Here is a 13,552-nt window from a genome sequence, read left to right on the forward strand (position 1 = left end):
CAAACACTGTTGCTGGTCTTCTAATTCTGTTATTAAAATCTGCTCCCTAATGAAATAGAAGCTCATTGCCAGGTACCCAGCATCCATTTGCCTGACTCATCAGTTAATTAAATACCGGGAAGATCACTGCTCCAAATACTTTTCTCTGACAGCAAAAATTCTTGTCCACTAAAAATGAGCTACTTGGTGACCAGCTCCAAAAGTCAGGAGGCAAAGCCAGGTACATGCCTGATGGAGAAAGCAGAGTGAATCTTTTCACCCCTATGCCAGAAGGCAGATTTCTCAGCCCTGGTGGGTTTTGGTGTGCTTCTGGCTGTTGAGGCCTAAGCAGCTGGCGCATTTGCTGCCCTGCACAGCACCTAATACAGAAACCAAGGGCACAGACCTCAGCTGATCCCTGACTCCTTAGTTTATCCATGAGAAAATGAAAACGACTTGGTCATGGCCTACAGATTCTTATACAAAGAGAAATTGCCCACAGCAGTCATTCCTTCTACAAAGACAGGAGAAATAAGGCTCATGATACAAGGAAAGCAATAACCATGGGAATGCTGGTTAGAAATAGGGTGGCTTCCACGCCGCAGTCGGTTTTGAATTCAGGACTGCAAAACAACATGCGAAAAAAAAATAATAATCTAATCATGCAAACAAAACACTCTCTAACTGACATTAGAGGCATAATGGAGAGTGACTGTCATGCTATATGACTGTGGTATTATACAGCCAATATATTCATCTTGACGCTCCACAGCCCCCAAACCTATTAGTGTGTCTCAATGAACACAGAGCTATTTAAAGAACAAAACAAAACAACAGCTCCAAAACTAGTGCTAGCAGAGAGCGTATGGGACAGATCCTCTGCTAGGGTGCAAAACTTACCCTACTGGAACATGTTCTGGTGAACTCAAGTGGACTGAATCTCAATTAATACTGTGCTTGAAAAGATGGAGAGACTCAAGCACCACATCTTGGGATGGAAGAAAGCAGAATGCTTCCACTAACACGGTGATAACAGAAAGTCAACCCAATAAAAAGCACAGAAGCAACTGGGAAACAAGTTTAGATTAACTTAGAATCTATCCACCACACCTCTACCAGCAAACTAAACAGTATCGGGGCATATTCCCAGTAAGTGGAACTTGATAGTGGAACTTGTCTACTGGAACCTGATAGCGCCTGGCTCAGCTTTGACTCTGGGCAGGCAGCACGCCCTCAGCTAATTTTTTCCACCCAAGGCTTAGCCTGGTGCACAGAGCACTCAGTAGCCAGTTTGGGCACTGCTAGCCTTTGTGGTTGTTAAGAAAGTCCAATACTGTGGATGCAGGCAGACTGTGCTGCCCTCCAGGCCAGAGAGCAGGCCCTGACATTAGCAGACACACCTAGACTACCTCACTTAACTAGACATTGCCACAAAGAACAGTAACCAGCCTAGCTTTCATGCTTCCCTGCCTTTCGGAGTAATTATCAACCACGCTAGGTGATTTGAAAAATGTTTGCATTTTGGTTGTACAATGATCACGCCAGGTTCGGTGTCCACTAATAAAAGGCAAGCAGCCCTATCACAAAGATCTGAAACATGAAAACAAACCTGAGTTGACAGGGGAATAAGAAACAAAGATTTTAGACTTGGCTCCTGTATTCAGCACAGGCAAATGCAGGCGACATTGTCCTCTCCAAGCAGATCTGCCATGCAATTCAGCAGCCAAGAACTAAAGTGAAGGCAATAAAGAGGTGTTCCCAGGATAACACGATCCTCCCTTTGAAAGATACCCCAAAAACAGAGGGGAAAGCAAATCTGGAATTTGTGAATGGCTGTACATTTTCAGTCTGCTGGGTCCCAGTAGCACTCAGAACAGGGTATGGTACCAGAGTGCCTTCCGAACACACTGTGTAACCATGAGTGTAAGGGCAGTGAGGAAATCACCAGTACTTCTGAAAAATAAACAATATTATGCTTTGCCCAGAAAAAAAAAAAATCAAGCCTGATTTGTGAAAAACGCTTATCATCTAATTAATTGCAATAATAAATAACATTAATGCCTGAAAGCATGAGAAGACAGGAGACAATCACCAAGACCACGCCAAAACAGCTATAAAATACTCCAAAAGGAACAGTGAACTGAGACATAACAACTTGTTTCTCTCCCCTCTCAATTTTCGTTCCTCCTCTATCAAAATCCATAAGTTATTCATAAATCTCAATTTATGTCTACTTACACCACTGAACCGAAGGTAAACGCACACCCTCCCTCACATCCCATTGCTAACCGAGCTGCTGTGAATCTGCATGGGCGCTGAAGCCCACCACCAACCATAGCAGGAGACACAGCGTGCACAGTGTAATAACGCTATATGCAAAGCATTCTGACATAGTGCCCAAAAGCCTGCAACACACCCTGCAGACCAACATCCAACAGTGTGGGGATGCCCTCTGCTGGGATAACCTACCATCCACACAGGCTGTGAAACCTCCATCCCTCGCCAGCTCTCTGCCTCCTGTGCCTCAAACCCTGTCTGCTGCTGGCTCTTCATCTTCCTTCAATTCTGTTGTCATCTCTGCTGCATTTCCAGCACCAAAATCAAGGTAGTAAGACTGGCAGACGGTACCAACCTCAGTCCTGGTGCGTGTGGCTCTCCCTGTCCCAAAGCAGCAGCACAGCAGGGGCCTTGCACAGCACTGTCTAGGTCTCACAGGGTTCTCAAGTCGAGAACGCACAGCATTTGCACAACTTTCCAGTCAAGAAGATGGCCCTATCACGGCCATTATTGACCCTTGCACTTTGATGTCCTCTGACAATCTTCCAAGAGAAAGGCACATCAGCACATGGCAAAATTAAATCTTTCTTTTCCTGGTTACCATTCACAACCCTTTGAAATGAGGCGGTGGTTTCTATGGTCCAAAACATCAGGTTAAAAAACAAAATGTTGGTCTAAAGCCTATGTCATCAATCCTAATCAGGTAACCAAATCCCATTTGATTAATACTAAAATATTTGTCTTATGTTACCTATAATTCCTCTAGGTCTTGATCCTGCAATCATCTTCTCCCCTCCAAGCCCCTCTCTGAACTCACACGAATGCGGCTGAGCCAAAGCCCCACCTGCTGAAGTCAGCCCGAGTGCACTGGCTTCAAGGGGGTTCTCTCAAGTCACAATATCAAAGGCTCGATCTACTTAACTTCAAAAGAGTTAATCATGCAAATACAGCAAAGGATGTGCATATTTGCCGGGTCAGGACCCTATTTGCCTGTAACAATTAACTTTCAAGGCAGAACTGAAAGAGAGACAGGGATGGGCTGAGTGCTTTTTTGCACCAGAAACAGATAAGTAAGATGAGTATGATCAAATATAGCTAGAAGGTTAAGAAAACCACCGGGAAGTTCAAAGTGAAAGCCTGAAGTTTAGTGCTAATCCCTCAAATCTCATGCATGTGCCTTGCCCCCTTCTTCACAAGAACCTCGTGTGTGAGAGGAGCGCAGCAAAATGCCTGCAGGACACGAGCCTGGGACTCTCAGATGTGCAGGGGAGAATTCCATCCCACTCAGTGTTAATGGGATTTAATGCCTCCTTTTCCTAGGCTCCTTCTCCTTTTAATGCCCTGTTTCTGACCTCAAACCTGGCTTAATACGCTTTTTGTTTACAGAGTAGATTTCAAGGAAATGGAGGCCTCAGAGCTAACTTTGGCCAGCCAATGCACATTGAGTGAAGAACATGCCAGATTTTATAGTATTTCATGAAATATATAAGGCTAGCATGACTTTCTTTTTAAAAATCCCACTTCTTACCACTGTCAGAAGATGGAGGTACGGCAGCATTATGCTTTCAAACAGCCAGCAGCTTTGGGCACAGGAACAGAAAACATCCCAGCATCCCTTCTCACTGAAAACACAACCTAAGCTTCTACAGCACACTTCCAAGTTAAGCCATCCCAGAATCAGTGTTGCTTGGTGACCTCATGGGTATGCATTACAGCAGACTTTAATTACACGACCACATGCTGTTCTCCCCACCTGTTTTACCCAGCAGAAGAGCAAGCACTCTAGTATTTCTTTTTTAATGAACATGAATTCTTAATGGCTCCTGAGCCTACTGCCACACTGAGCAGTTTCTCTTTTCCCCTCACATCCCCGAGGTTGTAACGTGAAGGAATGCATCTCCACAACATACCTGTATGGTCAGGAAACGGCAGCCCCAGCGCGCAGATTTTGAGGCCCATAGAAAGAAGGCCAACATATGCAAAGAGCCAATACTGAAAGCATAGACAAATACACACCCACATAATTTTACTCCCTTGTTTTATGAGAGGAAGACAGTCCTGCAGTAAATTCCTCCAAAAAACATGTTGTGCCTGTCAAACACCAGCAGTTATTTGTTCAGCTCTGAAAAAGAACAAACCTGACTAACAAATGGAACCTGTAAAAGAGAAGTAATTAAGCTAGGCACAAATAGAATGAGAAAGCACTATAGGTTGGGTGGGTTTTTAATTAGGCTGGGAAGAGAGAAGTTAATTGTGGAAAAAAAAAAGGTAAGGTGTGGCTAGAAGAAAAGCATTTAAGATAAATAAAGCCTTTTATTCTTCTCACAGAAAATGGCAGATCTGCAGGCAATAATTAAGTGTTACCTTTGCAGCAGTACCTTATGCAGTACAAAAGATAAAACCAACTTCATTGTTTCAATGGGACAAGAGGATTCTGACCTTTGAAAGAAATACAGCTGAGTTTTCCTTTAATTACCAAATATAACCTTAAGGTTAAGCAGTTCTACAACCCATCTGCTGCATATTACAAATGACATTTTTTTTTTTAATTAAAAAATCCTTCCAGTTCCTAAGAACTTAGATCTGAAGGTCATGACGGATGTGAATTTCTTCTTCTCTTAACGCTTCACAAACATTTCAATTCGAAATGCCACAGTCCCATTATGGCTGGGGAACAAAGGACTCCAGATTGCTTGAATACACAGTGAAAGCTTGTAACTCCACATGCCAGATCTGAAATCTCTTTTTGCTGCTTGTCTCATTTTGGCCATAGGTCCAAATCGCATCTTGATCCAGTGTGATCTAAATTGCAGCCCTGAGGTCAGAGTTAGCTGAGGGGATGCTTCTGTCCTACTCACCATCTTTTTACAGGGGACACAGAGAAGTTTTTTGAGCAAGAAATACTGCACAATCACATCGCTGCCTGCAGCGGCTCACAGCCTAATGCACAGAAAGCCAGTTTCACTGCTGCCACCTAGAGCACGAGAGGGTAGAGAACAGGAACTTCAACTGGAAGCAGGCAGAGAAGCAGCTGGACAAGGAAAATCAATTTTTGAGGGTATGAAAGAGAGGAAGGAGGAGGAAGAAAAAGAAAGACAAAGGGTCTCAAAACACAGATCTGGCTCCTGGGGTAGCCAAAACTGGTTTATCATACCTGGAGCTAATGAAAATCCCACCACACCTACCAGTCTCCTGTAACTTGTCATCTCAGCGTTGCAACGCTGGCTCCTTCCTCCAACCTCTCAAATTTTATAGGTTCCACAATACTCGAAAAAGTTCCTTCTCCTATTCTGCTCACACAGGGAGGAAGGCAGAACAGATATACAGTTCTTTCTTTTTCCTCCTTCAGATGTCTCATCTCACCCTCCCTTGCTATGCAAATGTAGTGTTAGACCTGCTGCCCAACATAACTCCCTCAGTCAACTGGGTCTTTTGCACTTTGCCTGAAAATCGTCTGGGAAGGGCTCTTGGTTCTTGTTTGTGCTGGTACAACATGCAGCAGGACGGGGCATTCTACAGACACAAAGCACAATGGGTGCAATTCACCTCACCCAGCAGCCACAGGGTTGGGATTTACCTCCAGGTTAAGACAACTGTTGGCGTGCCTGTGAGGCGTCTCAGCTCTCACGACAGTGACACATCCTTTTGGAAAGACATGTCTGAAACTCATACTCACACAGAATATCTCAGGTAGAGGATTCAGCTGCCTCAGCACAACCAGCTAGAGGTTGATGGTGTACAGTCTCTTACCTCATTTTGTTCCAGGACAGCACCACTGCCTTTACGTTCTGTGTCAAGTTGCAAGGCGCTGTGAAGATATCTCAGATAACTCAGGGCTTCTCAAATGGTACCAACCACGCTTGATAAGCAAATCAAGTTCCTCCATGCCACAGATGCTAAGCTACATGGTTCTTGACAGTACTGTACTGACTGCAATGGGATCTTAGAAATCTGTGGCAAATGCTGACATCTTACCACAGAGAACAGACTGTTCTGCCTAAAAACAGGCATCTCATGCCATCATGCTTTGGGGTATCCACGGTGGTGCATGGGGTACTCAAATATCAGACAGGACCTACGGGTGGGAGACCCACAACCTTCTGAAGGCTTTGTGAGAAAAAAAAAACAGAGCATCTCAGATGGTCTTGACAGTAAGTTGTGTGCAACTCAACTAAGCCTTAAGACTTTTTAGCCTGGAGTTGAAGCCCCCCAACCCAGATATCAAACATGCAGAATGCTTTCCCTTAACAGTCAAAGACTGGCATTTCCAGAGGATGACTCACCTCATCCCCTTCTCCCCTAAGAGACTAAGATTAAAATATCTGACTTACACAGAGGTAAGTTAGGGCAGGTGAATCCCTCTGTTCCTTCCAGTAGCATGTACAGAAAAGACTCGCTGAAATGAATCGATGCAAAGCATCCATCCTCCAATCTCCCATCTCAGGGCTTTAAATAACTCTCAGGCACCAAACTATGTAATATATCAGACTTAGTCAGCTGAAAAAAAAGTATCTGATGAGATAAATGTTATTCCCGTCAGGCTACACCGCAGTCTTCTTCTTCATAAAGAACGAAATGTCAAGGGGTCTGACCAGAGGAGAAATCAGAAAGGTTCATTTCACTTGAGAAGAGCAGCTAAGTGCAGAAATTCCCCCTACTCAGAGAGAACAGACGTGTAAACGAACAAGCTCAGCAAGCAGGGGCGCCACAGTAGGAAGGCTGTTTCTTGTCTGTAGAGAAGAGCTGATCTCAACTACTTTTTGTAAGAGAAGCAAAGAGTTAGATGGTAATTGGCCAGTGTTAACACCCGAGGTTTAGTCAGCTTCTTTCTTCCACAGAGCTGCATGGAAATATTGCATAATACAAGCAGGCACTGCTGCAGAAAAATAAAAGATCCACATCATCTTCTCTTCTGCCCATGTCTGACCCTTCCCCTGTCCTACAACAAGTACTAATGTGTGCTGTGCAACTCACAGGCTTAAGAAACAGGTGTAAGTTGGTACTAAAACAACTCCCAAATGCAGTTTTTAGCCAGGACCAGTTCCTCAGCTGGCATTACAGAACAGCCACATGACAACTGTCACGAAGTAGGAAGCACTGCAAGAAAGAGAACAGGCATTTCCCCTGGAACAGAAGGGGAAAACAGAGCAGCCTTTTATGCCAGCACTGCCTTCTACCATAAGGCTATTGCCTAAGGACTGCAACGAGTGTCAGAGATCTGCTCCTCACTGTGCACTGTTTCACAAAACTGATGTGTTTCTTTGCAAATCAGACTGTGTGCAAATCCATTTATCAGCTGTGTCCTAGTGAGCATGAGTTATACTAGAGCTAAAGGTCTACCAGGTAACCACACACTCACATCACTCCAACATTACAGGTATCACCAAAACATCTGCAAGGTGCAGATGCCCATAGCACACAAGAAGGTGCACGACTTCAGAGTCCCTTTATAGTGAATGGGCAGAGAAACACACTTTTTGGGTGTGATTCAGCAGACAGCTGAAGAGGATCCAATGAAACGTACCCTAAACGCAACTTTTTCCGTCTACTTGGCAGGCAGCCCAGGGTGAGACACCTCAAATGAACACACACATGCTAGAGATGGAATTAATTTCACCTGTTTTAAGTAACATACTGTGTTTTCAAACCTTTACTCAGCAAGTATTAGGAAAAAGACAATCTGATTCACTTATGTTTTATAAGGACACTTCCTTGCAAAACTCTCTTATTACAGTATAAAAACTATGTCAAGCCTAATAGATTTATCTACTCTAAGGCTAATTCCTCCTATTGCTCCATGTGACTCTGTTTCATTCATTGTATATTTATTTCATGTTTATGCACCAAGTCCCACTATTCATACATGTATCTGAGAAACTAATTTTGTAGCAGAATTTATAAAAAGCTCAATTAGCTTCTACTTGTTGACCCATAATGCAAAATGCTTTATAGCGAACAAGAAACAGACAATATTGCTTTGAGCTCCTGGAATAAAAAGTTCAATTAATAAATGTATAATATTCCTATTGCAGAATTACAGAGTGCATTTCCCTATCAAGGACCTTGACACAAGGAGGCTGCAATAACAAAGTATCTGCTACATCGGAATCAAAATAATCAAAGAAGATTAAGAAAGCAAAAAGCTCACTGCTAACATGGCGCTGATCAAACATTTACCATAAACTGAACAACATCCTCAGGCTTGTGCTTTGCAGATTTGAAGGCAGCCAGGCGGGTAACAACGACGATGTGATACTCTACGTGGCCAGACATCATCTTCCCACGGATTTCCTGGTATTCTGGCACTGACAAATCCAGCCCCGTGTGTTTATTCTGAATTTGCCTAGGGAGAAAAATAAAATACATACAGAGTTCAGGCATCGACACAGAGACTTAAATGATACTCCCTGAGGATCCCATTCAAAGTTCCAGAAAGTCAGTGCAAAGACCCCCATTTCTACAGGACCCCGGACAGACCTACACCCCAGGGTCTGTTTATACACTGCAGGAATACAAATTTGCACAGACTTCACCCATTTTAATATGAAACAATACATATTGGTTTTTCATATTATTACAGTCTCCACGAATGCTGCCCTAGCCCAGCAGGGCAGATGAGAAGATGCCAAGATCCCTGTCTCATTGTGACGTGCTCTGAGGCAAAGCTCTGTTCACTACAATTGAAGCCAAGCCCTATTCACCTCTCCTTTGTCTTAGGACATCCTGAAAAGGGCCAAAAAAGGACTAAGAAACTTGCTTGGATGCTGGGACAACTTTATGTTTGTAAGAGCTATCCAAGGAACTAGATTAAAACTTGGAATACAGAGATGTTGGAGCTGACTGCTGGGCCAGCTATGCTGTTTCCATCTGAGTGCTCTCTGGATGCATCTCCGAAGTGCTTCCTTCCTACATGTGAGTGAACCCTTTAAATGAAATCAGAAAACACGTTTCTCTTCATTAAGCACTTTTACTGCTTTTTTTTTTTTTTTTAACCTTAGCTCTGTGGATTGCAGAGGTGTCTTGTGGAATTCTTGCCCCTTTCTTTAGGAAGTTGATTTGCTGTCACAAAGGCCCTTTCACCTAAGGATACATTAGGCATGTGAATTTAAAATAGGCCTTAAAGTGGTTTAAATAGTTTCAAAGAAAGTTTTGAAAGGCTCCTCTCGTCATGTCAAAACCTGACAAGTGCTTTTGAAACTTGAGTTTTCCCAAGAAGGCAACTTCTGAATCTTCAATGCAAAACTAAAGCTTTTAAAACAGAATATCTCAAGAGTTCTCCGTAAATCAAATACCAACAAGCACAGGCACAGGCTCAGTTTTTGATCCAATTCTCTTTGCAAGCCATATTTAAAACATCAGGGCTTTAACCACAGCTCTACTGTCACCGAGGCTTTCTGCTAGGTACCTAAATGCCATTCTGGTTGCTCCAATGTTGTCCTCACCTGCTACCAGCCAAGGACTTTTCTTTACACTAGCAGACAAAATTTTGTTCTCAGTTACAGGATGCAAACACAGAAGCAACAGCGCTTACGTGTAAATACACAGGTGTCTTTAGAACCGCCTGGCTGGCACACAGTGGTCTGCTGAATCCTTAAACAAGTCATTATCTGGAGTGTTGTCTCCTGCAGCGGCAGCCAAAACACTACCTAAAAGGACACCTGTCAGTAAAATCAGCTGGATCTGGATTTTTTTTTTCTAGTATATTTGCAGCACAGCAAATGCTCTCCAGATGTGCAGCCACTCTAAAGTCGTGACTGTAGCTAAAGCAGCAAACGGGGCTGTTTACTGGAACTCAGGAGTGACTTATTTCTGTTAACGCAGCCACAGAGAGAGCATACGTGATAAATTAACCTGCTTTTTGCTTCTGATAAAAATAAAAGAACAACCACTGTCAAGCCAACCCTCCTGTATAGCCTTATTTAGCTTGAAACATCAGCCACGTAGCGATGTACTGAGATGAGACAAAAACGTCATTGTAAGCCCTGCTGCATCAGAGAGTTCGAATAATGTCAGGGAGTTAGCAAGCACCTTACCTACACCCAGGCTTTTTTATTTTCAAGTTGTTAAAAGTCTCCACTAAAATGACTGTAATGGAAAGGGATTAGAGGGAGGGGAAATAGATACATTTTTGTTTGTTTGCCTTACACCTTGTGATCACTTTCATTATCATCTTTCACACGAAACCTACCACTATTACCTCCTCCCATGGCAACAGGATAACGTGGTTTTTTAAATATGAAAATAATTCTAAACCAACAGAAGTCAGCAGGGAGGCTGCAACAGGTATGACATAATATCCAAAGCACACTCTTGTAATGCCTTGGTTTCAAAATAAGCAGCCCCCAGTGTTTTAATTCATTATATACTGTTATTGTTGTTATTCAAATGGGAGCAGCACCTAAAAAAAACAAGACAGAAATAGCTTCACTGCATTTTTCACATCAAATACAATCATTTTCACACTGGTGGCCTTAAAAAAAAGAAAGAAAAAATGAAAAAAAGAAAAAAAGCTGGTTGTTAATGTTAATATATTAATAATATATTAGATACACAGGCTTATTGCTCCTGCTCCTTAGTTAAATCTAGATGCATATATCTGTAAGTCACTTTTGTCTACAGTACAGATGGATCAGGGGACACTTGGGCACATGGTTAATTTTCCTAATACAGGTGACCTCACCTGAATACAATGAGAGCATTCATAGCAGTAATATTGTGCTTGCACAAGCAGATCAAGGAGGAGCAGCACGGGACAGAGGAAGGAGAGATTATGTAAAGGTCAGCTGAGCAGGGCAGTTTCCGCAGTTCATGGAAGAATCACAGGTCTTCACCCTGTATTTTGAGTTGCATATAATGTAGAGGCTGCGCAGTTCAATTAATCTGCTTTCTGCGCTGAAAGGCCAAGATGCAGAAAAAGGAAAGGAGCCATTGCTAAGCAGGAAAGCAAATAAGGGATGTGAGTGCTGTGACCAGAGAAACTTCACTCCACTGTGTATGTGCCAAGAAGGTGGACTTTGTACTTTGTCTTAACACAGTCAGCCCCTGCAGCAGCTCCAACAACCTCTCCTCCTTCCATGGAAGACCCCAAAGGGGACCAAAGTCTGACTACCCAGGTCAGAGTACAAGATGAAAAGACTTGAACACTTAGTTTCTTTACAAAATGAAGGCAAAATATCTGACACAAATTAGCCAGCAAACATTTTTATTTCTCTGTGTAGTCTAACTACACAGGTACAGATTATTATTTATTTGTATTACCATTAACTAGAAAACCTACCCCCAAACCTGTGTATACAAAAACAGTTTTAAAAGTTCACAACTATACAGCTATCTAATCTCACAAGACAGAAAATATATTCAGTTGTTAAAGCCTTAAGCACACACATATACATCTAATTTTATTACTGAAGGTATTACAACATCAGCGGGACAATGTGCAAGTCCCTTCACTGTAAAATAAATCCAGGTGTTCAGATTTCCACCTCGCAGCCTAAAACCTAATATAAAGTCAGCCCTACAAAACGTGTATGTGAGTTCAGTCAGATCTGTTTGAAGGTTCAAGGCCACTACTCCAAAGGCAGTCAGGCCCTGACACAGCAAAGTATTTAAGGATGAAAATCATGGCTTTGAAGTTCGTGTGATTGAAATAGTTTTGCCTTGTGTCCTAGGAGGTAGGTGCGTGAGTCCAGACCGTGCTGAATCAGCACTTCTGCTCCTCGTATTACATCTGATAGCCAACTACTTTCATGTGGTCTCAAACACCTTTGGGGAAGGTGGAGGAGGGAACCTCTATCACTGCTCTATAAAGATTGCCACAAGCGTTTTCTTCATGAGGTGCTGGCTCTGCACTTCTAGGGAAATACAGGCTTGAAAAATGTAATACAGCTCAAAACAGTGCTTCTGCACCCACCTAGGGCACATTTGGTGCCTACGGCTAGAGATGTGAGAAGGTGTGAAAACAGAAGAAACTTATTTTACTTGTTCCTGGCCTGGTCTCAAAACCAGACTGACTGACTCCCTGTGGCCTTTGGGGCATGAGTCTGGTGGTGGGGACGTGATGGGATGGGACGGGATGGGATGGAACATGATGGGAAGGGAAGGGACATGGTGGGAAGGAAAGGGATGTGATGGAATAGGACGTGGTGCAGCCTTGCTCAGCTAGAGAGGTGTTTATAAAGCCAAGCCTAAACCTATTCTTCAGGCATCACATTCTGCCCCGAAAACACCCCAAAACACCCTCCCCCCACCAAGCTGGGGGACCGGGGGACTGCGCTAAGCCCCCTGCTGAGCCCCCACGGAAGGGCAGCGCCTCTCAGCTACCACAGAGGCCACCACGCATGGCGAACCAGATGCCAGCAGCACCTCTTCCGGCAGCAATTTGCCAAAAAACTCGCGGAACTGCCCCAAACCCCGAGTGTCCCCGCTGCAAGGGACGCCGGCAGCCGCCTCCCTGGGCGTCTCCTCAGCGCCCACCGCGGGCTCCCCGCGATGGGGGGGGTCCCTTCACTCCCCTCCTTTTCCTTTCTCTGCCCTTCCCGGCCCTTCCCTTCCCCTCCCGGCCTTTCTCCGATCCCTTCCCCGCCGAGGGCAGGCCGCAGCCGGCTGCTCGGTGGCGGCAGCTCCCGGCGAGTTGGTGCCACCGGTACCTGGTGGTGACGAGCGCGGCGGGCGCCGGGCCGTGCTGCATGGCGCTGGCAGCCGCCCTCCTCCCGGGCCAGCCCCGGAGCCCAGGAGGCTGTGACGGGAACCCGCGGCGGATGTTTGCCGGAGGGCGGTTCTGGTGCAAAAGGAGGGCTGGGGAGGAGAGTAGGAAGGGAGGGGAAAAGGGCGGCCCCGAGCCGTAGTCGGCAGGATTCGAACCTGCGCGGGGAGACCCCAATGGATTTCTAGTCCATCGCCTTAACCACTCGGCCACGACTACACCGGCGGGCGGTTTTCTTGGGAGCGAGCCCCAGTAATTTTGTCTTGGCTTTTGGGGCCTGATGGTGTGAGTGCGACAAAACATTTCCCCTACCCCCCAGTGACACCTCTGTGCTCTCTTCTGAAGTGGGAAGAAGTTGTGTGCCCTACCCTGCTGTATCTGCAGGTTGGAAGGGACCTCGCCTGCCCCAAGCTCTGCTGCTGCTCCACCAGCCCGCCCCACAGAGCCTGCTGCCCTCCACACCAAAACGCTGTCCTCATGAAGTCACCAAGTCCATGTGAAGATGGGTGCTTCAAAAACTGGGGCTGTGGTCTGCAAACAGAAGTGACCACCCAGCCCCAGCATGCTGCTGGGCTCTGTCTTTGACCTGGCAAG

The 13,552-nt window shown here is 44.8% G+C and overlaps 1 protein-coding gene across 1 annotated transcript in view; it reads right to left on the reverse strand.

Annotated features, from left to right (window-relative positions):
* HS1BP3 (HCLS1 binding protein 3) overlaps positions 1-13,054 on the reverse strand; it is a 50,659-nt gene extending 37,605 nt beyond the window's left edge. The window contains exons 1-2 of the mRNA XM_084514251.1: positions 12,903-13,054; positions 8,434-8,599 (exon numbers count right to left, since the gene is read on the reverse strand). Coding sequence (XP_084370377.1) covers positions 8,434-8,599; positions 12,903-12,943 — 207 coding nt within the window. The 5' untranslated portion in view covers positions 12,944-13,054. The remainder of the gene's footprint in view (positions 1-8,433; positions 8,600-12,902) is intronic.
* Between the last annotated feature and the right edge of the window lie 498 nt (positions 13,055-13,552).

Source organism: Aythya ferina (genome assembly GCF_964211825.1).
Source record: "Aythya ferina genome assembly, chromosome: 3".
Taxonomy (NCBI): domain Eukaryota; kingdom Metazoa; phylum Chordata; class Aves; order Anseriformes; family Anatidae; genus Aythya; species Aythya ferina.